The 27,384-nt window shown below is 32.5% G+C and overlaps 1 protein-coding gene and 1 long non-coding RNA gene across 3 annotated transcripts; one reads left to right on the top strand and one right to left on the bottom strand.

Annotated features, from left to right (window-relative positions):
* Positions 1 to 509: 509 nt before the first annotated feature.
* On the bottom strand, positions 510 to 16,645 carry LOC147079604 (uncharacterized protein CG1161-like). The gene is made up of 5 exons (XM_085942422.1): positions 16,411 to 16,645; positions 12,922 to 13,049; positions 10,346 to 10,460; positions 6,903 to 7,028; positions 510 to 1,965 (listed from the first exon to the last, which is right to left on the bottom strand). The coding sequence occupies exons 1-5, from the start codon at positions 16,474 to 16,476 to the stop codon at positions 1,813 to 1,815; spliced, it is 588 nt and encodes a 195-aa protein (XP_085798548.1). The 5' UTR covers positions 16,477 to 16,645; the 3' UTR covers positions 510 to 1,812.
* Positions 16,646 to 20,092: 3,447 nt separating this feature from the next.
* LOC147079603 (uncharacterized) lies at positions 20,093 to 26,776 on the top strand. Of its 2 annotated transcripts, XR_015069990.1 has the most exons (4): positions 20,093 to 20,428; positions 22,615 to 22,872; positions 23,668 to 23,914; positions 26,232 to 26,776. It is a non-coding gene; the product is annotated as an uncharacterized LOC147079603 (long non-coding RNA). The 2 variants fall into 2 exon arrangements; XR_015069995.1 differs by lacking the exon at positions 22,615 to 22,872.
* Positions 26,777 to 27,384: the final 608 nt, after the last annotated feature.

Here is a 27,384-nt window from a genome sequence, read left to right as displayed (position 1 = left end):
GAGCGATATGTAATTTTAGTGTAAATATAAATTGTGTTTCTAATTTTTGTATTTGAGAAAATAAGTAATCTTTATTTTGTTAATAAAATTTAGACATCTAAGATTATTGGATAATATATCATTGTGCTCTCTAGTTTTGCTCAAAATGTACAAAAGAATATTTTAATTAAATTGATGTTAAAACTACAGGTCTTTTATTCTTTCTTGAAAATACCGAAGTTACTTGATGGAATTTGAATTAAAATTTTAATGGATTTAAATTTTGTATTATTCCATTTGAGTGGAATGGAATAGTACAAAACTTAAATCCATTACGGGGTGTTTTACGTGGGCGAAGTCGCGCAAAGCGTTGAGCAGCACGCGAGTTTGAGTTGCGAGCGCCGCTCATCGCTTCGCCGACGTCGCTCACGTTAGACGAGCCGTTAGAATATATTTTTAAAATAAAAAAATATAAGTAAAACAGAATTTCGTGGTTTTATAAGGCGGTGGGTGGTAAAAGAAAATCTTTTGTGAAAAATAAGAGATTTTTATTCTTACATGGCAACAATACCTCCTACATATTATTATTGTGTTGATTGATCAATTAAAAATCTTATTTTAACAAATTTAATCACTTTTAGGATTTTAAATAAATACATTTTTAAATATGATACACATAAGTTTAATCTTTTAGTTGTCCATTGAAATACAACAACTAATAACTTATTTAATACACAGTATTTATGTTTTAATGCCATTTAGAAGATAGAAACAAATAAATGTAATTTCTACAATTTCATGTTTGAAACATTACCAAAACCAAATTCATATGCTATATTATATTAAGTGGTTGGCAACACAGTATTTAATAATTTGGGATGTATGACTCTTTTAAAATTTGCAATTGTAAAACAGCAATTCAACCCAACTCGCCATGCCGTTGACAAAAATGATAATTCTGATTTCAAACAAAATCTATATGGGTTGAGTCTTTAATATATTCTAGACTATTTCAAAAGTGTATGACAAGTGTATGCAAAAACAAAGTGGATGACAAAAATTTACAGATGTCAGTAGAAAATAATGAAGCAAGTTGGTAAAACAATTTTTGTATTTGTTGCTTACAAATAACGAAAATACGTAAGTAGAAACTTACTATCATCTCTAGATGACGCTCGCGTAGAAGAGGTTTTAACAAATAAAATTATATGTGCACAATATTAATGTGTAAGTCCCTATCTAAAATTACATACTGCTACTGTGATATTTGTCGGCAAGTAATAATACTACGGATTCAGCCTAGTATGTATGATGTAAATTTAAAATTACATTTCTTGGTGAGTTCCTGAACTGAACATTTGAGATATCCAACATGAAATTGTGAAAATATCATTAATTTGTTTCTTACCATTATATATTGTCACTGTTCTGGCAGAAGATACTAATTCGAAAAATGGCATATTGAGTTAGTACCAAAATGTTCCTTATATCAAACTTTACCGTCTGGAAACCTTCTTAATAAATAAACAGTCTTTATTTTAAAGTCATCCTTTTTACGATTACTTAATAAACTCACATGATAGACCATTATTTCAAACTTTTTAACAACTTCAAAGTCAAATTACTCAAAACTAGTATTCTCCAGTTAGTGTGTTCTGCCAGAACAGAGACGATTATATATGCACAAATTTATTACCTTGTTTGGAATCAAACTACGTTTTAATGTACACTCAGTAAATAAGCAATGCGATAACTTCATGGTCTTACATTCATTATTTATGCATATGTCTAAGGCCTAAGCAAACACTTTTAAATAAATACATCAATTAGGATTTAATTCAGCATGGTGTGTCGGTCATAGATGTTACGCCTCTGTTCCCGGACTTGTCGTTTCCACTTATCCTGTTGGTGGCCAACTCTGTTGAGGACATTTCCTCTCACTCCCATTGGATGCGCAGAGCCTCCTGGACTGATGGAGCCGTCATCCTGAATGTGACAATTCACATAGATTGATACAGGTTTGTAATTGATTAGTAATGCATAGCCCATAATATTATTATCATCATTTCAATCGCAAAATTAAAAAATCTGATAAAATCACCCTATCTCGGATCTTTCCTTTATAATATCGATCAAAATGAAACTGTTAGCTCTATAAATCATAAGTAAAAATAATTACAAGATTAACAGAACTTTTTATACACAACGTTTTTAAATTCTGTTGAATCATATAAACTTGACAATTCTATGTACCTATTAATAAATACGTTTTTAAAATTTTTTTGATGAATCCCATCAACTTGAAAGAAAATGACCAAATGCGCAATAAAAAGAGAAATTATAAGAAATTTTCAAATATTTATTAATTGAATAACATGAGATTTTTTTGTACTTGATATGAAGTAAAAAACAAACAAGAAGCGAGTTAATTCTTTTTTCAAAATCGTCGAACACCGTTACGCAAAAGTGCAAGCGTTGAATTCAATCGAAGCACCACCTTGCGGATTTTTTCCGAACTAACTTTCCATACAAAACAATTAACAGAAAATGAATTCAATTCTACTTAAAGATGGCTAAAAGTATTAAAAGAATGCATTGTCACCGTGTTCTGATATATTCTAAAAGTTTCAAATGTCTAGCTAGTAGGGAAGTTAGTTAAAAATCGATTGCAAGATTTGTACTGTACAAACAAGAAAATGAGCTAATAAAACGTGGTAATAAAATGGTGTTTTGTTAAAATTCAATCAAAAGGTGTCTAATCATAAAGACTTGTACATCGGATAAGAATGTCACCATGATTACAAGAGTTGGCAGTATATTATTAATTGAGTTAGCATTTACTTGGTAGAATTCCATTTTACAAGAAATGAAAATATAAATAATATTAAATTCTACAGGTTTTTTTAAAAAAAGTTTTGTCGATAATGGTGTTACAACCGAAATTGCTATCGAATTTAATATTATTTATATTTTCATTTCTTGGCAGTATATTGTGTACAATATATTAACACTTTACGGTCCGGTCACGCCACATTGGCGTCCTTTGCAAGCCGAACGTTACGATCCGGTGACGCCTACGTGGCGTCCTCACATAGGCATATCTTACTGTGAAAAATAAATATGAAATTTAATATTTGGTTGCAAGATCTATCGACAGATGGTTGAATGACATGTGCAAGAAGTAAAAGCATGATGGAAAAAAAATATTTCGGGGTTTTTACAGAGATGGCGGACGTAATACCATTCAGTATTTTTTTGTACCTATACCATTTTTTTTATTAGTTACAAGCCCATTTCTAGACGGGTGAATCACGAGACGTAAACAAAAAAGGTAATAAACACTCAATGTTATATTCCAGTGTCGTCACTTCAACTTCGAAATTTAATTGTCGACCCTTTTCAGTGGTAGTCACCCATTTATGAACCTGCATTCTTTTTTTTTTTTAAATGAACGCGATTTTTAGCTATGAAATTGCATCCTATTTGATAATTTGTCATTAATGGTTTACTACCCATGAAACATCCACCATGCTTCATCATCCATGATAGAAATCTTAACTTGAAAATGAGAACAGTTATAAATGTGAACTTGTATCGCGTTGTCATTTTCGTTCGCTTTTTTCGGGAGATTATTGCTTGTGTAACTGCATAAATAATAGCTATTATTATTTATATTGCACTAATTTAATTGAAAAAATAATTAATCTAAGTATATTTTAGCTAGGATATATATTTTTTATTAGTTTTATCTCCAAAAAAACTTTTTAAAATGGAGGACCATTCGTTTTTAAACAGAGGAAAACTATGCGGATTGTATGTCAGATATTCCCAGTGACTGAAGATATCGGAGATTTTAGTGTAATTTTCAATCACAATCAAATATTTCCGCAACTAATAAACGTTTAAGAAGAAAGTGTAAAGTGTGTTCCTCACATAAACTTCGAAAAGAAACTATTTACATGTCCAAAGAGTGTAAAGTACCTCTGCATCTACATATTGGTAATTGGTTTTCTTCGTATAATTTAAAAAAAAGTGTATTAGTTGTTAGTTCATTTTACATTCATAGTTTTATAAACTATTTCAAATAATTTCAGCTTTAGTGTGATAATAATTATTTCGTGCCTAGCCAGTTATCTAAAGGTATTATCCATAAGATTGAGTGTTGATTCGAATATTTTTGTGGAATGTAGATGTTTGTTTTACAATCCTATTGCTCATAGATTTTGTTATATGAATTTTTTACGCACGCCTCTGCACTGTTATTGGATTGTCTCGATTCCTACAATAATACCAAATTGTAATAAGCGGTGGGAATGTATATGCGTGCATTTAATTTATTTGAATTTACTCGAAAATATGCACGCCACTGCACTGCCTTTATCGGCTAGGCCATAAAACCAATAAATCACTAGTAAGTGTTAGTTCGGGAATGAATGTGCATTTATTTTTAAACACTTCACAGTTTGTGTGAAGTCTTTGTTATTTTATTATATTTGATAATCAGAGATATGAGTAGCTAGCGCTAAAAATGAATTGATACGTATTCTATAGCGGTGTAAAACATTTTGTATTTGAATATTTTATTATATTTTTTAATTAAAAAATAATATATTGTGATGCTTTATATCAATAGGCTGTTTCCTTTACATTATATTTAACAAATTGAACTAATCTAATAACATATAATAAATAATATACGAAAATTTACAAATTATATACTTTACCTTTATGGAACGCGGGCCAGAGGCTGACAAGTGTTGAATAAATGACACAATTTGATGCATTGATATATTTTAAGTATTTTCTGAAAATTTTATTGAAATATATCAATAGGTTCAAAAGTTATATCATTTTTAACTTCGTGATCGAAATTTGTTGATTTTCATTAAAAAATACCGGATATTGGCGTAGGTTCTTCGCGAAAATTCGCGGACCGTATAGTGTTAATATATTTAAAACAACCGACAGGGGCTAGTGTAGTGAGTGTAAAGCACAGCGTGTATTTCAGCTAATTTTCTATGGCCAGCTTTGCATGCACGGATTTGTAGAGCTTGTGGCATACATACGATTAATGAGCAGTGGCCATTTTTACAACTTTATTAGGTTGTATTCTTATTTGTCCGGTGGTTGTTTATCCAGTACAAATCTTGCAATCGATTTTTAACTAACTTCCTGACTAGCTAGATATTTGAGGTACTGACACTAGGTAGGTAGGTACTTACCTATTACAGATAAATTGATTGATGTTATTAGAAATTAATTTAAAACCTTACCTTTATTCATCGTATATTTTTTCAATGTACCTACTTATTTTACAACGTTTTTATTAGCTCATATTCTTGTTTGTCCAGTACAAATCTTGCAATCAATGTTTAACTAAGTTCCCTACTAGCTAGACATTTGAAACTTTAAGAATATATCAGACCACGATGCCAATGCATTCTTTTAATACTTTTAGCCATCTTTAAGCAGAATTGAATTCATTTTCAGTTAATTCTGTTTTGTATGAAAAGTTATTTCGGAAGAAATCCGTAATCCAATCCACTATTATTGGTTGCTAGGGGTCTGGGGTCCTAGCAACTACATTATTAATATATACGTGCGTTACTATGGAAATCAAAATGACATTTCAGTATTATTTCTACGAAGTACAAATTTTTTTGATCGTTTAAGCTAGTCAAGTCAAGTTTATATGATTCAACAGAAAATTTAAAAACGTTGTATATAAAAAGTTTTTTTTACCTTGTAATTACTATGTCAATTGTATCATAAAAATTGATCATGTTCATATAGATAGTGATGTCTGTGATGAGTTTAAACATATTTAAACTTTGTAAAAACTCAACAATAGCACAATTTAATGGATATTAATATATGGATTCGAGAAGTGTAAAATTATATTTTTTTAGTGAAAGACAAAAAATGAAATTTTGATCCGCCATTTGTTTATTTGACAAGTTCGCGCCTACTACGATGTCTAGCTGCCGCAGTACATCACAATGGCCAGTGGGTGGAGCAGTTAGCATAGTGTACAATGTCTGGGTATGAAGGAGGCGGGATAAATCGGAAAAAATAAAGTGAGGTTACAGTTTTAAAATGGGAACAGAGTATGTCAAAACGTCTGGAGATTAAGCCATTGCGACGTGTTGCAGAGGTTGGTCGTCATAGTAAGCACGATGTAGTTGAGCCAGTACATGTATGACGGGTGTAATAATTTTTCATTACAGTTATAAATGACATTCCATACTTTTAAAGTGTCATTTCTTCTTGTATGAAAAGGCTTGTATTTTAAAATCTATGTTTTTGTTTTATTATATTGCTGTAATAACTATATCGTCGTAGAAACTAGAAAATTGTGTAACTCCAAAAATACTACTTTACAGGAGAGACAAAAAACATTACGGTTTCGTATACGAATATATGGTTTTGGAGTTGAATCATCCATTTACCAAAACCATCCATCACGTTGTTAAACGTTAAAGTTTTTTGGAATTACATAATTTGCAAGACGGGTAGATATTAACAACGGCCACTAGATGGCTTTCAAAGTCAATTTTCGATTAAAACGGAGTTGCACATTTTTCTAGTGTCAACGACGATATTTGTTAGATTAAAGACAATAGACATTTAAAATTCGATTGAAATCTATCGGGTTCATAGGTTATATAATTTTCAATTATGCGATCAATATTTGCTGATTTTTATCAAACATTGCCCGTATTTGGCGTACCTACCTTGGGTAATTTTCACGTTGGGTAATATTATGCTACCATGTCATATCATTTAGTATGGATCGCCAGACACGCTGAGAGTCTGGAGGTCCATATACACTCTGTCCAGCCACCGAACGTCATAGTCTTTTAACTCACTATCATGTCTCCAGATTTTTGAACATGAGATTATCAGTAATGTGAAATACTTACTTCTTCGTTGGTATGTTCCTGGTAAGAAGCCTTAGGTCTCTTGTTTAGTAGAGGATCTAAGCATATAAGGAATCCCATATACACCACCAGCAACATAATCACCCATATGACAATGATAACAACCACCTGAAAAAAATAACAAATTATTACTAACCAAAGGTATTTTAAATATACATATATGATTTGTATTCTTTTCACCACTATAACAGGCCATGGTACTAAATTAGAGGTTGTGATCGAGAAATCTTGTTTTGAGAATTCTCGGGAAATATTCAGAAAAACCCAATCTCGAGAAATTAATTTTCCAAAATTTCGAGAACTATAATTTCTCTAGAAATCATCAATGGGATTCTTTAGAAATAATCACTAGGCAGCTACCCCAACCCTCAACCGGAATTTAGAATAAGACAGTTTAGAATAGAATAGAATTTCTGAAGAAAACTTAATTTCTCGTAAAAAAAAGGCATCAAACGGAATTTCTTGTAATTTGTTTTGGCCGGAAGAGCTAAAATAAAAAAGCCCTTGACTTTCATTTCTTAAATTTGTAGTTAAAAAATCTACATATCTCGAATCCCCGAGAAAACAAATATTATTGATTTCGAGAATTGCAAAACTCGAGAAATCACAAGCAAGCTCTAGGCGCAATCACATTAATAAAGTCACGTAAATATATTGTGACTTCACCGGGCATGAACCGGGAGCACCCGGATGAAAGGCCAGCGGATTACGCCCCGGACTACTTACTCGTATACTGAGCTTCGAGAACAAATAATGCTTGCAGTTAGTAGATAGTGGGTGTGCAGTGCTATAATTTTAGGAGTAATGAGGATATAAGAGTACAGACCATGCAGTCTCTTATCATACTGATAGTGAAGGAGCAGCGTTGGACCTGACTTGTCTCAAAAGGTAAACTAGGTAAAAAAGGTAACTTCGTTAACAAGTCCATTTTTTTTATCTTTCAAAACATTTCTGACATTCCATGACAGTCATGATCCCTCTTGTTGCTCAGTTTCTCTTTCGAAATTGTCTTTGTTACAGATTGAATGTTTAATGTTATAATTTTACATGTTTAATGATTTTTTCGTTCTTGTCATAGAAAAATTTTGGTTGAATAAATGTTCAATTATGCAATTACAACTATTTTGTATTGTATTAAAAGTCAAAATTGGCTGTGTTTATGGAGATCCATATCCATACTAATTAATTTTATAGATTCGCGGTGAATGTAAATCACTTCAGAAAGAAATCAATCACTATTCAATCAACTGATAACACACGATTAAAAACAACAATCTTTGTTCAAAATATCCTTCCTAAAAATTACTGAAACAACAAATTACCGGTATGATAAAAGATAAAGATATAAAACACCAAATACCACAAATTCAAAGAGCACAAACGTTCCACTAAAATCTTGCTATATGGGAATACACAGAAAAAATAAAATAAACCTTTAAGGTAAGAAGGACTAATGATTATTTTCACATGAATGCTATATCGCGAGTGGAGAACTACAAGGTTCTAAGCAGAGCGTTGGAGCGGAGCTTGGAGCAATGGGATTTTCCCCGGTGCAGGAAAATTTGTAGTGCCCCACTGCTCCGGATGTTTTTTTATTATTAAATATTCGACCTAAAATCCAATGAAAATAGTATATTTTGACACCTTGCAGCACTGAAATTATTTGAAATATGGCAACACTGCCGAGTGATAAATAACCTCACTTTTTTGATAGAAGAGGCAAATAATGAGAGACAATTTGCTGTTGTAAATTTTGTTTAATAGAATTAATAATGAAAATGACGATTATTTTAAAACTACTTATTTTTTTTTATTTTTAACATTTGTATACATACAATACTTATTAAAACTTTTTACCCGGAGCGGATCGGAGCCGGAGCAAGTATTAGGTCCCGGAGCGGAGCTGGAGAAACTCAAAAAAGGTCTGGTTCTAAGTGTTTGTCGTTGGCGAAACAAAAATAACAATGAGGCAGCTTAGAATACTACTTCATTGTTGTGTTTGTTTTCTCAAGGACGAAGATGAACACTTAGAATATTGTAGTATTAGGCTCGCGATATGACATAGTTTCTAAACTGGTGGTCCGCAAAGATTTTTGGATGGGCCGCAAAAACTGCAGTTCAAAAATAGTTAGTATCCATTTTTAAAAGCATATATTAAATTTCAAGTAATAAATATCTTTCAGAACTCGTGCACCTACAAGAGTTCACAATGAATTAACAAGTCATTTCCGGAATGAATGACACTATTGTATATACCTAGTCGTTTCATAGAAAGACGGAGGCGTGGTTTACCTAGAAACCCAACATTTGAAGTGAGGTTGTATTATATTTCAACAATCGTTCCAAAAATATTGTAAATATAAATATTTATTATTTTATTGCATTGTTGATGGTCCGCAAAACATTTTTTGGTTTTTTTGTGGTCCGCGGATGTAAAAAGGTTACTAAACATTGCTATATGTGATCCAAAGTCCACTTAATCAATTCATGTGTATAAAACATACAAATATTACTCCGCTCAAGGGGATTGTTTATTTACATGACACCTAATTATGTCAGTGGCGAAGGGTAGATGTAGGCCATTAAGATCCGACATAAATAATGCACACTAAACTTTGTCAGTCAAACGTATTTATTTTAACTAAGACTACTATGTGTAGATAGTGTTTGTTAGTTTTTAAAGCATAATTCTAAATATTTTATAGACAGAAGAATATTTTTTATCCATTATGGTTTGGTTAAGGGCTTAATGAATTTTAAAAACTAACCAACACCATCTATAATATGTATTCTCAATTCAATGAAAACAAAAAAATAAGTATGACTGAAAAAGTGTGCACTATTTTTATACATAAACTATTATGGTTTGGTTTAGGTAGGGTTTAATTGAATTTTAAAAACTAACCAGCACCATCTGCAAACTGTATTATTAGTTCAATGAAAACAAATAAGTCTGACTGGCAAAGTTTAGTTAGCACTATTTATGTTGAATCCTTTTCCTTTTCCTTGCCTACCTCCACCCCTCACCTCTGCATTGTGTACACTGGAAAGTGGAAACTGCTACCTGGATTGCTTGCACCTGACCGATAATTTTTTATCAATCCCGATAGTAAATCAGTTTTCAAAATACTCTTTAATAGTTGTCGTTGGGAATTCAGCGGTGGATTACGTGCGATCTGTCATATTTTGGAGCAGTAGCCCTGTGATCTTTTTAGGTACCTATCAAATAACCTTTACAATAAATGCAATTTATCAAGGAAACGGATATTAAATTCGAACTATTATTTCTCTATTTTTACATACTATTTTACTTTATTGACTTCCGTTCGAGATCCGTGCGAGAAAGGTAGATCTGGGTTCCATTGTACTTTTTTTACATATACACGCACAAAGCCCTAACAATATAATAAATATTATGTAATTACCTTTATGATAGCAGTGTTTCTGTTTTCATATTTGCATTCACAGCGTGGACAAAACTCTTGCTCTTTTCCTTTGATTTCTTCACCAACTCTTGGCAGGATGACTCCATCGCAGTTGCTTTAATGCAAAATACAACATACATTTTAAAACAAAATAGGATGAGTGATTCATAGGATCTGAGAGTACTATAGTACCACTGACATAAGATATAATATATATAATATAGAGTGCATAAATTTAGCCAGATTAAATTAATATAGTTCAAATCAAATATATTCTGGAATAGAATATACATTTACAATTTACACTGCCCTACGTCTTTCCGTATCTTCTAGCGTTTTCATATCGGTGGCGACATTAAGGAGAAGCAATTATAGAGTTGCAAATACAGTTATCTCCATATTTTTTTATTACGGGGTATATGTAAAATCAGGTGTCGTATTAAAGATAGCCAATAAATAAAACATTTGTTTCGATAAAAATATTAATAGATAATAAGAAATTCAAATAACGAAATGACTTGAAACCGAAGATGCTGAAAAAACCTTCTTCTATAGAGATCTAAAGAAACCTAAATGTATAAAATTTAAGGGAAAAAAGGACCACCGGTCCGGTTCACAGATTAAGTTAGCTACAAGTAACTTCGTATTTCAGGTTCATTTCTAGAGAAGTCCATACTACTGCTATATTTCGACTCTGTTCTGGCAGAACACACTAACTGGAGAATACTTTTTTTGAGTAATTTGACTTTGAAGTTGTTAAAAAGTTTGAAATAATGGTCTATCATGTGAGTTTATTAAGTAATCGTAAAAAGGATGACTTTAAAATAAAGACTGTTTATTTATTAAGAAGGTTTCCAGACGGTAAAGTTTGATATAAGGAACATTTTGGTACTAACTCAATATGCCATTTTTCGAATTAGTCTCTTCTGCCAGAACAGTGACGATTTATTTGCCAATTTTCAGGGCATATGAAAAGATGATCCGTCACGATGAGCATATAAGCAGCCAATAGTACTACATGTCAGTATTATTTAGTTGTAAAATCGTGTAAAATTTGTATAAAATCGTTTATAACAACTGCACTAGAGTAAGTAATCATCCAGCGGTTTTGGCTTCAATTCCCAGTGAGGTTACAATATTATATTTATTTGAATTTGTATCAGTCCCAGTGTTTGTGATTGTTTCATTTCTATTACTAACTACACTACTGTTTCACTAAACTACTTTCATTGTGCCTCATGGCTTGTTGAAGTGTTAAGAAGAATATACCTATATATTATAATTAGGGCCCGGATTTGTATGCAACAAAAAACATGGTTATATGCATGCACGTATGCACTTAAAATCAATAAAATATGCACTAAAACCGAAGAAATATGCAGTTAAAAATTTACATTTTTTGTGGGAAAAAATTGTAAATACCCAATATTACTGACAAAAAATCGAATAACTAGTTAATATTTTTTCAACATAATACGATATCAGAACAAAAAACACAAACAAAGAATATAAAGTTAATCAATTACAATTTTCAAGATAGTTTTTTCACAAGTAAGTACCTACAAATAATTGAATAATAAATGCAATGTAAACCAAACGTAACTTAAAAAACAAAAACGACACACCTAACTATTCCTAAATACTATTTTCTGTTTTTTCCCGAAAAAAAATTACATTATTTTTTTCAATATTATGCTCTGCGTTAAATTTTTCCGCATAGGTATCTGTCAGTATTATGTTTATATGCAGAAAATTACCTCTCAACGTCCACTTGGGCAAACTTTAAATAATAGTGCCCGAGTTGACTTCACTTTTTCCACTGATAAATCTACAGCTCGGAGATGGCATTAAAAATGCAAGTGCATCTAACTATCTTTCTTCCTAAATTAGTTATATTTCGATAAAATAATTAAAAAAACTAAAATTATACATTCAAAAGCTCTAAAATATGCATTTATTTATGAAATATGCACTAATGTCTCAAATATGCTCTAACGTCTCAAATATGCATTTATATGCACAATAAAATTTTATTTTTGGATTCTGTGTCTTTCAAAACAGATTTCTGTGCAACTCTCATAGCTGTGCATACACCCTAACAAAACATGCGCTAGCATATAAATCCGGGCCCTAATTATAATATATGAGTAGCTTAGTCGCTAAACCCGCTCTGGCGGTTTTTTTGAGTTTCGAGTAAATTACGAAAGACTGTTATGTGCATTTATGAAGATTTTTAATTTAATTTAAATTGTTATATTTCTTCCGGTACATAAGAAAGGGTAAAATAAAACCTTACATTCCATTTACGTGCCGTATTATTCCAAATAAAGGCATTTGAATTATCCCAAGAGCACGTTTAGTCACTTGCTTCCCAACAGAACGGATTTGGCTACATACATTAATTTTTAACAAAGCAGGATTGGACACGCAGTCAGACACCGACGACAAGAAACGATAATTCAGTAGCGGACCATATTTGTGCAAATTGTAAAGTAGGTAGCTTTCCCACTCTCCTCACATCTCTGTAACTTAATTTTAGCACTATATCTACAAATGATAGTAATTTTGCTATTTACCATTTGTTAGGCGGAACATTGGCAATGTAAAGTTTCCGGTCGGAGTGCGATCCTTGTGTACTGTTGAGAACCGCTGATGGACTGGGGCAAACACACTTGCAGCGCTCATCGTCATATGACTGGACTTTCTATTGAAAAAATAAACACATTGAAAGTACACAATGTTTCAAAAAAATTACATTGAAAGACTGCACAGTTATACTTTGTAAGAGTTTAAAATATGGTGCAAGTATCAAGTATCTCCACTTCCTTTTATTGTATCAAAACAAACCTCTCCAAAGTGTTATCAACCAGTAAATGCAGTGTAGTTTTATGGTAAGTATTTGATATGTGAGGTTTGACTGTCAATTTTCTGTATAGCGTTGTGGGTCCCAGGTTCGAATCCTGGGTCTGCTAGTATACATATTGTTTTTCAATTCGTGTATGAGTCAGAGTATGGACCTAATAGGTTGAGCAAGTACATTACATCACGCTGAGAGTGAGATGCGATGTTGAACCTGGCTCGGTCACATGCTGCGGATGCCAGAAGAGAATTTCAACCTTGCTTGCCTGTTCTTCAAGCTAACCGGATTCCAGCATCCTGGAAGTCCGCTAAATACTATCTACAGAGTGTATACGGCGTAGCTACGGGATGCTGGTTTGATATGGAACGATGCAAGAAGACTGGTGAGCGACAGGGATTCTTGGAGGCGCCTCGTGGTGTCCATATGCTCTAACTAAGGGGCAGATATGGCCGAAGAAGAAGGTTGAGCAAGTGGCTGACATCCATATTTCATAAAAACAAAATCTGTTAATACAAACCTCCACTCAGTGGAGGCAGGCCCATATGATCTTATTAGGATCGGATGGTCGAAAAAAAAAATATTAATAAAACAAAACAATATTATGTAGTACTGGTTCCACTTGTTTTAATATTAGTCAGGACCAGTTTCGTCCACTTCAAAGAGACATTGTTGAGTCAAAAAATTTCCAAATTGCACACATGTTTTATAATTTCCACGTCGACATGATGTGACTTTGACGACAATCAAATATAAATTGAAAAAATCAGTAGGTAGTATTAAAAATTAGGGTACAGTTCTATGAGGAATACAGCGGAAAACACATTTTGAAAATACCCGATATACTGGATTATTTCGAGTGCTTAAAGTCAGACAACGTTATCTACAAAAAAGGGTTTTTTTTTTTGTTGAGATAACGTTATTTTACATTTACGGCTACATGATAGTCAAAAAACGTTATGTCAATCTTTTCTAATTTCTTATTAAATCGTCAGTAAAGTTTAACGCTAACTACATAAGTTACCCTTGTTTTCATATTTTTTTTAAACTATCCCTATAAATTTTAACATCATCATAAGCAAGATAAATGTACAATACACAATAAATTATAAAATATTAACATTAGGTTTTAAATAAACATTTCCCTTGTTGAGTTACAAAAATCTAAAATAACGATTTTTAGCTCTCCAGTAAAGTTGCACTTTTGTAGATAGTGTTGTTTGACACTAAGCCCTCGATTTGTTAGTTTGGGTTAGGTTAGGTTTGGTTTGGTTAGGTTAAACTAACAAATAATTCAGTATATCGGCTATTTTCAAAATGTGTTTTCCGCTTATTCCTCATAACCGAACTGTACCAAAATTAGTTATATTTAGATATAAAACCAGATCATTTTTGGTTGATGTATAAATGCCGAAGAATATTGTGTTTAGCATCTCAATTTTTCTTAATCCTACAAATACTTATTATAATTTTATAGGTAACGAAATATGTCGAGAAAGTGACAGATAAGAAATATTCGCATCTACGAAAATGATAAATGAATATCGTTTTTACATTAGGTCCTGTTTTGATGACTGTCACTTTGATAGATTGTGTTTAGTCAGAAGCGTCAGAAAAAAAGTAGTTTGACGATTCGTATCAAACGATTTCTGATTGTCAGAAATGGTCAGAAGTCGTCAGATTCTTACTGGAACAGATAACGAAACGTCAAAGCTCAAACTATTTCCGGTTTACTTACAGCACATGAGTAACTCGTCAGAATTCAGTTGTCAACCAGTCAGAAACATCTGTTCGAACATACTATAGTGTGAATGATGATAATATGACTTATCCATGCTGGAGAAATCACAATGTAAGTAATTGATATGTATTAACCCTTTGGCTGCTACGATGTTGTGCAAAATCCGGTCGAAGATTGCTACCAATAATTGTCGATAAAAATAAGTATTGTATTATTTTTAGACACCTTACCACTCTAATTGATTCTGCGAAATCGGAATATTTTGAAAACACGTTTTGTAATTAGTTTATCGTTTTGAATAGATAATGAGGCTATTAGATATCCCCCGCTTCGTCTGCCTTTAAAATTAATTGAAATTCTCTTTCTCGCTCTATCATACTGACGACCACGTGTGCGAGCGAAACGAACTATCGAGTTTTTATTTTTAACAGCCATTGGAAACAATCGGTTACTAAAATATTATTTTAATTCCATTCGATTGCGTTAGCTAACGACACGTACTCCCCATAACATCTTATTGAGAAAATATATTTATTAAGAACATTTAAAATATTGCAAATGATTTTTATTTCATTATTTTTTTTATAAATGAAATTGTTTTTATATAGTATAAATCCACTTTAATTTAATAGAAAATCTACGGTCCCTTCAGGGAGTCACGATCCGTGAATTTTACTTTAGTAAATTAGAAATAAGTAAGTTAGTATTAATTAAGTTAGTATAATCTTTAGTATTTTTAGGGAAACACTGTTCAAAAATACTTTTCCCACTGTTTCAAATGTATAATATTAAATAAAAAATTGTCATTCCACCCAGAATTTGACTGTTAACAAATAAAAAACGAAATTTGTTTATATTGTAAACTGAAACTTGTATTTGAAATTAATGCTTTTATAATAAAAATGCTGATGCGATGAAAAAAAATACAATAGTTATAAGTTCTAACCCTACCCAGTCACAAAACATATATAAATCAAGTTATATTACACAACAATAAAACTAAATATATCAAAAATGTTTTATACCGCTGAAGCAGTAGTATGTTCCAAAATTAACTTAACATTTCAGGCATCAAATGCAAAACGACGATCGTTGTGGCCAATATCAAAAACAACGATATATCGTTGCGTAGCATTCTAAGGGTTAAAAAATGACATACATTTTATTTCACAAAAAATCATTAAAAAAGATTACATTTCAAAAGTTATACTTTCTATGTTCGGTTATTTATGTGGCTTATATACCTAGTAGATGAAGAGTATAAAGATATATTGAATGGGTAATAATATAACCTATTAATTTTTGGTTTTACAGTAGGTTGTTAGGTTTTGGTTTGGTTTCTCGTCTCAAAAGGCCTTGATCACAAAAACGATATTTATTAGGTACTAATAATTACCATTGAATGTATCTAATATATTATTGAGTTATAAACAACATCGATAATAAAAGAAACCTGTAAAAACTTACGTTTGCATGGCTGACTCCCAGTACTGCAAAGGCAACCAAAACACAAAGTCCAAGCTTTAGAATCATCTCGATTGATTGACCCCGTAATTAATATATTCGTATGACGTATCGTTGTCTGTCAACTAGCAAGAAAAGGAAAAATTTAAAATATTACCGACACTAAATGACAAAACAAAATAAAGAACGGGCTGTCAAAATTCAAGACCGAGCAGGAAAAGTGCATAGATAGTAGAGCAATAACAAAAGTGTTGCCCAGTCTATGGTGCTGCCATACTGTAGTGAAATAATAATTGACAACATTGACAAGATTGAAGATAGTAATGTTTTTTCATGTTAAATTATAATTTACCCCCAAAGAGATTGGACTCCTCCCACAGAGGTAGCACACAAATGTCAGTGTGTACTCGTTTGGTGAGAGAAAGTTCTATTTCTCTGAAATTATGTACACTTTGCTGCAAATGGGCCATACTCGGACATAAAAACGCCCCACTGAGTATTTTTTTTTATCAACACAAGCTTACAGCCAATTTATGATAAACGTATTTTCATTATAAAAAGTTCCCTCAATAAAAACTTTATTAGGATTCAGGGTAAGAAAGAATAATGCAAATGGAAGTAAGTATTTTATTTTTAATAACACAAAAAACACAATGTTTTGAAAAATTAAACACAAATCAGTTAATAGCTTCGTTTAGGGTTCGTTTTTGACATATTGTGTATAAAATTACTTGTTTATATAAACCTATTAGACACAAATATAGGTAGGTATGTTGAAAATTTGTTATATAGTTAATTACAATATTTTATCTATTTAACATAATATTATCAGAGAAGCCCTGCATATATAATATGGATTCATACAAAAAATCGATTATTTAAAACGAAAATGTTTTTATTTGAAATATAATGTATGAAAGTCAGCGTTGAGAAAATAATATTTTGAAAAGCTATTGATTTCTAAGTATAATTAATCTATTAAAATATTGTGTAATATGGTTGATTGGTTCTGCTAAATGATGATATCTTATTTCTAAATATTTTTTTGAAACTAGTTTCATTAAATTTGTGACGTGGTTTGTTAATGGCGAAGTATCATACATGTGATTATCTAATTCTCTAAAATACAGTTGCTATTAACAAAATAGTTTAAAAGTTTATTATTTAAATATTCTAAATTAAATTTTGGATGCATACGAATGCCTCCGCTTTGGTGCAGAGCAAAATATATTTAACTCTGAAAACTATTATAAATTTATCTAAATAATGAATGTCATTAACTAGTACTAATATTTTTTAATTTGAAAAACAAATCTTATATTTTGGGTTCAAAATAATATTACGAGTGCGGCCCTGGCACATGGCATTGGAGAGTAAACATTTGACGTTTGACATAATTGTTATTGTAACAGATGTGTTAGGAAAAACTATCAATGTATAATTAATAATATGCATATATTGTTCCGAAATGCTGTTACTCCTTTGTATTCTTCCTTTAAAAACACTTTTTAGCCGAATAATATCTGAAAGCTTTGTAAAATACAATAACAATATCCGCCATGTTTTTTTACAACACAAAAGCAAACGATATTGAAGTAGCAGCTTACAGTAATACCAACAGACTTTTTTTCTGTTTCGTATTGCTTCGTACGTGTTCGTACGAAGATGACGATATGTTCACTCTCCACAGTCTAATCTCTTTGGGTTACCCCTATTTTATTTATTTATTTGAAGATTATCAGTAGGTATGTTTGAGTAGGCGCATACAACACTTAGAGTTCCTACGTATTTTTAATGGTACATTTATTAAGAGTCATTTTACTGGTTCTCCGCCGTCGCTAGGTTTCATCTGTCAGTGAGCGCAGTGTTGCCAAAAGTATCTTATCTATGGTTGCCAACCGAACTATAATTGTAGTACATTTTGGGTCGCGTACTATTAAAAAAGTATATTACTTACGTCAAAAATACCACAATTTTGAAAAATGGAATTAATTGAATTCGCCGGTTTGGTTAGTAAGTATAATCTAAATAATATAATAGTGCCTGTACACATGCATGGAATTACTGTCGGCAATTGTGCTTATTTTAAACTGTCACGACAATAACTGTTCACACGTAAAAGTGCTCACTGTCTCTCCAATCTCATTCTTCAAGAGTATAATAAGCGAGACGCGAGGTTGTCATTTTATACTACTATCTGACAGGTCGTATTGAAAATTGGAGCGCAAAATGAGAAGTTCATTTTTTTACCGGCATGTCGCTCTACTGCGCAGGCGCAGGGCGGGCATGTTAGAACTTGCGAGTCGTATGGTCGAAAACCGTGTGGTATGCAGTGTTGCCAACCGTACTATAATTATAGTATTTGTACTATAATTTTCGTCTGCGTACTATGTAAGATATAAAACATGTATAGTACGCCCAAAATACTATAATTTTGATAAATCGGGAAAAAAGTTGCCAATATAAGAGAAACAACGCCAAAATAATCCGTGAGAAGCAAAAAAAAAAAAAAATAATCCCCATGTCTAAAAAAAAGTGATGTTAATTACTTAACACAGCGATTTCCAAACTGGGAGGCGCGGAGTGTTGCAAAGGAAGACGCAAAAGGTTAACACAATTAATGTAGCCACAGGTTTGCAGTTTGCAAATGCGTAGTTTATAAAACGGTCGCTAGTTATAAACTACACAAAAAAACAGTCCTATAAAAAGTTGTCTCCAAACCTTTCTGCAAATATGGAGACTAATTTTATAATCCCTCACTTCTATACTATTGTAAACCGCAATGACTATCTCGTAAAATAAAAGGGTCAAATTAATCAAAATGTTGAAATATGAGGCAAATTTGTTTAGGAACGATAATTTTGTATTTAAACTTGTCTATTTGGTTTAAATTTAAAAAAAATTCAGTGAATAAATCAATCCAAGGACCACTAATGCATTCACCGATTTAAAACGACAAAGTAAAGGCATTCATAAAAAATTAGAGCTTAGGAAATCAAAATGACAAAAAGAAAGTTCGCCACGTCTCCATTATTTTTAAATGATTTCTACGCTAGAGTTCTTGGTTAGTTTGCTAATGCACTTTTCACATTATTTTATTAATAGCTGCTTTTCTTCAGAGCTATTAAATATTTTAAATATATGGTTGAAAAATCCTGACCAGGGAGGTCCGTTTCGGGATATGGGGTCCATGATAGAATCCATTTGTCAATGAACGACGATGAATTTGGATTGACTACTATTGAAATTGATTGTGCTAATAAACAAGCAAATTCGTCAAAAATTAATGTAATTTTAGTAGTAAATTAAAAAAAAAAAAAATTTTTTATTCATCATTTGTTTATTTTTTTTTCATTTTTGTATTCGTAAGTAGGTACATTGTTGACTATTTAAAAAGGTGTCTGTATTATTTAATGAAATAAGGGGGGGCGCCTAGATCAGATTTTTTTGAAGGGAGGTGTGGTAACATAAAGTTTGGAAACCATTGACATAACATTTGAATTTTGTCTAAAAAAACAAGACGTTAATTACCCCACGTTTATTTTTTTGAAAATGTAGAAAATTATTCGTCACTCAACGCGTACTATATTTTTTGCCGAAATACTATAATTTTGAAGGCACTGTACTATAATTTCACTTTCAAAATATGGCAACACTGGTGGTATGACAAGTTAGTATCGCCCGTTTCATACCGTATACGATAACACCTATTTTTGAAGCCACTCGCTACGGACTATTTTAACTCGCGAGTGACTAGTTGGCAACATCGCCAAAACCGAGAAAATCGGTGTCTATGGTACAAGATGAAACGTCAAAAATGAAATGTCAAACGAAATCATTATTTTTGTTGGTTATGTTTGTGTATAATTCCTACAATATTCGATTGATTTAGTATAATATGATATAGATATATGTACGTAGAATATAACCTTACATAAATGCGAAACCATATAATATTATTACACTGTAAAACAAGATTTAACAAAATAAACACAGTGTCTTCAATAACATTTATTTTTATGTAGGTATTTATTCATTACAAACCATTATAAAACATTAACATAATTAATTGAACTCAAGATAACAGAGTATTAAGTAACATTGTGAATAGGTAATATAATAATTCGGCATCTTTATTGTTTATAAATTGGTAATGCCGTGTTCTTTCCGTCAGCGAACTCATTCATTTTGACGTTTTGATTTTCAAGGTCACTGTCACATACGAAACGAAATATCAAAATAAACATGGAAATCGGGTAATAGGTACATGAATTCACGTCCTTCGTCGTGCAAAAGAATGGAGAGGTTTCAATTAAGTGATCTTAATTGAAATGAGGTAGGTGAGGTTATGTCCGTCTCAACATTATACCTACCTACGACTTTTTAATTCTCCATGGATATAATATTATAAACGTAATAATGTGTCAAAATATAACATACATCTTCTATGTCTTTGATTAATTTTAATCTATACAACCATATTCATTTTTTCGCATTGTAAACTCTTCACGCTTGTAGGTAGGTAGTAACATTAAACTTAAGATACCTAATAAACCTATATGGCGTGAGAATTTGTAAAATATATCTCACAAGCTCTTTGTTTAATCGAAAATTACGTATAAATAGTGCATCACTGAGTGAAAAAGCATTTTGACATAAGTTAACATAATTATTTGATCTGTTTCGCGGATGATTACGTGATCCTAAAAGTGCCGCAAAAGTAACTATTTATGGGATTGACATATTTTACAATAATTGGGTGAACGATACAAATCTATAGCAATGCTTTGGCGAAATATAAAATAATAATATGTAGGTAATTATTCTCGCGAGCCCAATAATAAAATACTATCTTTTCGCAGCCTAACCTTTCACTTTTATTTGACAGTTGAAAACTAAACTGCGTTATCGGCGCGAGACATCAGTGCGCATGCTCACATACTCAACTCGTATGGGGGACTATGGTCACGAGTGCCCTTTGGTATGGGCAATATTGTCGACACAGATTATGACTAATTCAGGTAGTGATAAGTTTCGACATGCCTTATTTCGATAACCTACGTCACTTTCGCGAATGACTACGATGTTTCACACGACTCGCAAGTTCTAACATAAGGCCCCAGATCGAAAATAATCTTACTTGCGCGCAATAAATCATCACAATTTGGAATCTTCCAATCTTGTTTGATTTATGCACACAATCTTGCGAACTGCAAGGATAATACATGTTTCCCCATACATTTATACATTACTGTGCACAGTACATCCATGCACATGTAAACGGGGTATAATATCTCAGTGTGCAATATTAGTCTATGGACGTAGTCTTGCGTTGTATACTCTAAAAAACTAACGTGACAGTTTCGGTCGTAAAAGGTGTTTAAATAAAGCAGATTTAGTAAAATAAAATCATTGAGATTATTATGAGAACACATTTACTAGGTATCTATCATTCGCATTATGCCGGATCCACACTGGCAACATGTCGCCGGCAACCTCGTTAAATTTTACGATAAGTGTGATAATTATCGTAAAATTTCTTAAGCAATTATTATAATTATCGCCAACTACTTATTTTTTTTTCTTTTATTTTGTTAACTGTCAATTATTCATGGTGGAACTGTATTGTATTGTTGTTTTAATTTAATAAAACGCATTTTTTTTTTTTTACTTATTCCACTTTTAATCAATAAATTAGGACCGGTTTCGTCCGCCTCAGAGGGATATTTTCAACTGTTTCAACAGTTGAGAATGTCCCTCTGAGGCGGACGAAATCGGTCCTAATTTATTAATTAAAAGTGGAATAAGTACTAAACAGTTGAAAATATCCCTCTGATATCCTAATATCCTAACAAGATCATAATACCTATGAGCCTACACAGAGTGGAGGTTTGTACTAACAGATTTTCTTTTTACGAGAAATGGATGTCAGCCACTTGCTCAACCTATTAGGACCATCATAGTCTGACTTGTACACAGATTGAAAAATAATATGACGTGTGATTGCCAAACACAGGATTCGAACCTGGGATCCACGACGCTTAAGCCGCGCAGCCATCGTGGGCATTTACATTTATCAGAAATTTAAGCCCATATAAACACTATCAGGGGTGACACCATGATTTTTTATAGCTACTATCGTCTCGGATAAACAAATCACAAAATAAACTGTGTAGATAATAAATATCCTATTATATATACCTACAGACGAATTCCAGCGGTGCTCATCTAGTATCAAGTTATGAAGGCGAAGAGTGGGAGCCACGACACCTAGCTTGCCTAGCACCAAGACTTTTCGTATATACTAAGTATCGTCTCATGTTGACCAATCACCGAAGAAGCTGCGTTTACCACATTGTATTATGTAGATTGTAGATTAATCCTAGGCGAGCACGGTGCGCATCAAGTACCAAGTTACGGAGATGAAGACGACTACTTCCTGGCCAAGCATCATGCTTGATTGCTGTATGTATATAATATCGTTTCAAGTACTTAATGAATCATGAAATAAACTGCGTCTATCATATTATGCAGACGAGTTCGAGGCGCGCGCGAGGTGTAATCTAATACCAAGTTACGGAGGTGAGGAGTGGTACCACAACCACTTCCCAGTACTACCATGACTATTAGGTATAATTTATTGTTTATTACCGTCTCAAGTAGACGAATGTCAAAAGAGACTACGTCTCTCATATTATGTATACGACAAAGATCTCAGCACCTTGACTCAGTGACGTCCCTACACAAAATTCCGCCCCTAGGCAGCGCCAAAATGCCGCCCCATTTTTTTATACAGTATTTTTATCATTTTTTCATGACTCAAATATCTGAGAAATGTTTTGAATGGGATACATTACTAACAAAATATATACACTGTATACTAATTTACAATATTGCGAGTCCACGGTTTCAGATACCTACGTTTAAAAATGAGTAACTTGCAAATATATTTGAATAAATTAATTAGGTGGGTACATACTTACCTATAATTCAGATATAATTCGCAAATCTGCACGTGTCATTGCTGGTAATCAAGGACGTGACGTCCAAGGACAACGGAAGTAAACTCTACATCGCGAAACCGACATTAAAATTACAGTCCTGTTACTCCTGTTAAACCTTTTATGTTAATTTAATACATTCTGTTTCCAACCTTCCAACCAGTCAGCTGATTTTTTTAATGGATAGAATATATTATTTCAGTTATAACTAAGTTTATGTACATATTTTATATTATAATATACATAATGATTCTCCTAGATTTGCCGCCCCCAAGCGACGCTCAATCTGCCTACCCACATGGGACATCACTTCGCTTGACTGCATGATAATTATTATTATTATAATAATAATAATAATAATGTAGAATGTTTCATAATATTTATGTATTTGATTTCCGAGAATTCCTACACTCAGGTAACATGAGTAAAACTCAAAGTACAGACTGCATAGCAACAGATCATTGAAAATATAAAGGAATGATCCGGATAACAGAAAGCGTGAAGAGGTAAATTTATTTAACTTTTACTCTGTCACATGTTACAATGAAATGACCAGATATGCATAATACAATTTATTATTGCTATTATTTTTTTTTTTGTGATCCAAATTATTGGCGCGAAAGTGTTTGAACGACTTTTGGTTGAAACATTCCCAGTGTGCCATTCAGACAGTTTTTGCGGTGTAATGTAATTAGAAAATAGTGAAGGTCATAAGTTTCTTTCTTTTCGAAAACGGGACATTTTGGCGTCCCGAAGTTGCGTTCGGGGACACCGGGACACGTCGCCTGAAAGCGGGACGTATGGTCACATCAGTTATAACACGACTTATGATCCTCCTGCTGCCACTTTTCAACACTCTTTGCACTATTAACACGTTTAAACACTTTATACAAACTTGCATCACGCACAAATAACAATGTTATACTTGCCGCAGTCTAGTTCAATGCTACCATAAAACAGAACCGACAGAATTCAATCGTTGTAGGTACCTAGGTACAGGAAGCATTTGGTTTTGATCAAGTATTTTAATCAAACGGAATTGAAAATTTTACGAGCTCTCAATAATTTTTCGAAAATACTATGGACATATAAACGGATCGATAAATGCAATAACGGTAAATAACATTGAAAATTTCTGACATACATACATTTATTCCTATAGAAGATTAAAATTTGTCGATTTGACAATCAAATAAAATACATAGTCAAAATGATTGTTATCCCCTCTTCCTTTACCTGCTGCCCATAAGCACTGCATGGGCTGCCTACCCCTCACGCACATCACCGCTTTGTACATATGAATTATGTATTATTTACGATAGTTTAATGATTTAATTTAGTAATACCAGTGATTTCTTAGAAGCTTCGGTGTTTATGTGATTAATTCACTTAAAATATAATATTACACTCTGCATTAGCCATTCGGATAGAGAGCTCTCTTTGCAAAATGCCATCTCCCATGATGTGCACCCACAGCGTATTAAAAGTTGTCGTCTCTCCAGATGTTTTGCCCGTCGCTAATCACAGGGGAATTGCTATTGCACAAAATGTTGCTATGTAATGCATCCTGTCGATTGTCCCCTGAATGCCCTTGATTACGTTGTTGAATAGGACAGCATGATTGACATCTTCCAGGTCACATAGCTTCACCAGCATAGCTGACAGCTATGCCTTGGTCTGGCGGTATTGACTTTTGTAATATGAAGCCTAAGAGGATGATGAAGAAAAACAGGATGCAACTCTGAACGTGACACAACACCTTATAGAAACTATGTCTATTTTTTGAAGCTGTGTGCTGGCGGCATGCATGGGGGACTCTAGCCTGGGGCCGACCAGCTAAGTGTCGTGAACAGAGGACGAAAGCGACTTTATAAAATTTGACTTATGTTTTGTCCACCCACCTTTTATTTTATTAGGCATATTGCATTTTCCTCGTGTGTCATCATTTAAACTGATTAATTTTATCCTAAATTTTGTAGAGCAGTGTTACCCAATTAGATATGGTCACGGATTAAAAATTATAAGGTATTTCTCTTAATCAAATGATAGTAATTATGGCATTACATTCTTTATTATCACGTTTTTATTAGCTCGTATTCTTGTTTGTCCGGTACAGATTTTTTCTTGCGTGTCCAGTATAAATTTTTTCTTGTTTGTTCAAGATTTGTATTGGACGATTGAAGATTTTTAACTAACTTCCCGACTAGCTAGACATTTGAAACTTTTAGAATATATCAGAATACGACGACATTGCATTCTTTTAATACTTTAAGCCATTTTTAAGCAGAATTGAATTCATTTTAAGTTAATTCTGTTTTGTATGGAAAGTTATTATTGTTGGTTGCTAAGGGGGTCCTAGCAACTAAATTATTAATATATACATGCGTTACTATGGAAATCAATATGAAATATCAAAATGACATTTCTTGAATGGCTTAGGATTCCTGCCTTCATGCAAAAGGTTATGTGTTATTTCTTTTGCAACAATAACAAATCCAAATGAGAATTTATTGTATTGGAGACAATTTAATGTTTGAGGGTTTCACAGTCATTTGTTATCATAATAGATTTTTGGGTTGTGACCGTATCTTCTTACTCCTCTTTCCTTGACGTTTCGGCTCATTGCAGAGACCATTCACGAGAGATAATGAATGCGAATACATTACACACTCCAATACGTGAACTCTTAATAAGGCTTCTGCAATGAGCCCGAAATGTCTAGAAAAGAATGAGGAAGAACACAAAGTGATAACCTACAGAGACAATTCACTTTAAATTTTATTTATGTTTATTTAATAATTTAAATATGGTGTTCTTCTCCAGACGCAATCGGAGTTGAATCCTGGCCTCGCAGAGTTAAGTCTAGCGACTTCCGAAAGATCTGCCCACCCAAGAATACCCAAGGCTGCTTCATTTTCTGGTCATCCATTGGGCAAATGTACCTATATCCGCACTAACACGACTGTGATGAGGAAGCAAGAAATCATTAACACGTTCAAACAATTAGACCAGATGTTCGGCAAAAACTACAAATCTCAAACAAGTGCATTCATGATGTACAGCCCGTTTGACCACAAAAACAATATTTTATTCCAAGATAGGACCAAATATTTAAGAACTTTTGATAATCTCCTTGAAAACAGGCTTCCATTCAACTATGAAGTGATGATGAACGAGTACAAGTTCGGAGAATGTGATATAAGATCTAATTCTGGACATAGTTCAAAGTTGGATAGTACCATAGTATTACTATATATTGTATATTTATTTATTTTTAACGTCAGTCAATGGAAATTGTTGTAATAATTAAATCGAAATGCCAAATAGTCTTACACATGTTACGTAATAAATGTCCAAAATTCAGATTTTTTATTATATGTGACTTTCATTTTAATTGATCAATTGGTGAATCATTTTTATTGTCATTATGATAATATGCACTAAAGTATGCATAAACAAAATGCACATTTAATATTGGTATTATTTGAGCGGGCTTTGTATTTCTTCATTGCCCCATACCCTATCTTATCAATAGAGTCTACTTACTTACATCTACATACTCACCATTATTATTACATCTTAAATACTTAAAACTACGAGAAGCTTCATGGCAACAGCTGTAACTTTGACAGTCTTACCTGAATTTAAATCTGATCTGAACGATCATATACCATTTTAATACTGCTGAGGTCTTTATTATGGTAGGTGATTGCAATTTACCAAATTTTGATTGGACATCATCTGATGACGTAAACTGTCTTTATCCTGAACACAACAATGATCAGTGTTAGTTACATCAGTTTAACTGACTTTTTATCCTTCACGAACATGCATCAATTTAACTCTCAATACTAACAATCGTATTCTTCACTTTGTAATTAACCATAATGGATAATAAGATGAATTTTAATGCACATATCACCGACTAAGTTTTATTCTTTGGATTTTTTTTTTCCATATATTATATTTGGTCAAA

This window comes from Rhyacophila brunnea, unplaced genomic scaffold (assembly GCF_057557595.1).
Source record: "Rhyacophila brunnea isolate RB1 unplaced genomic scaffold, BYU_Rbru_1.0 scaffold_1, whole genome shotgun sequence".
In the NCBI taxonomy this organism is placed as follows: Eukaryota; Metazoa; Arthropoda; class Insecta; order Trichoptera; family Rhyacophilidae; genus Rhyacophila; species Rhyacophila brunnea.
This window is presented reverse-complemented; position numbering and strand designations above follow the sequence as displayed.

Coding starts and splice junctions, on each gene's coding strand:
- LOC147079604 (XM_085942422.1), bottom strand. CDS start 16,476: ATGATTCTAAAGCTTGGACTTTGTGTTTTGGTTGCCTTTGCAGTACTG. Junction 13,050..16,410: donor TGGGAGTCAGCCATGCAAAC/GTAAGTTTTTAC, acceptor TTTTTTCAATAG/AAAGTCCAGTCATATGACGA. Junction 1,966..6,902: donor AGGAACATACCAACGAAGAA/GTAAGTATTTCA, acceptor TGTCACATTCAG/GATGACGGCTCCATCAGTCC.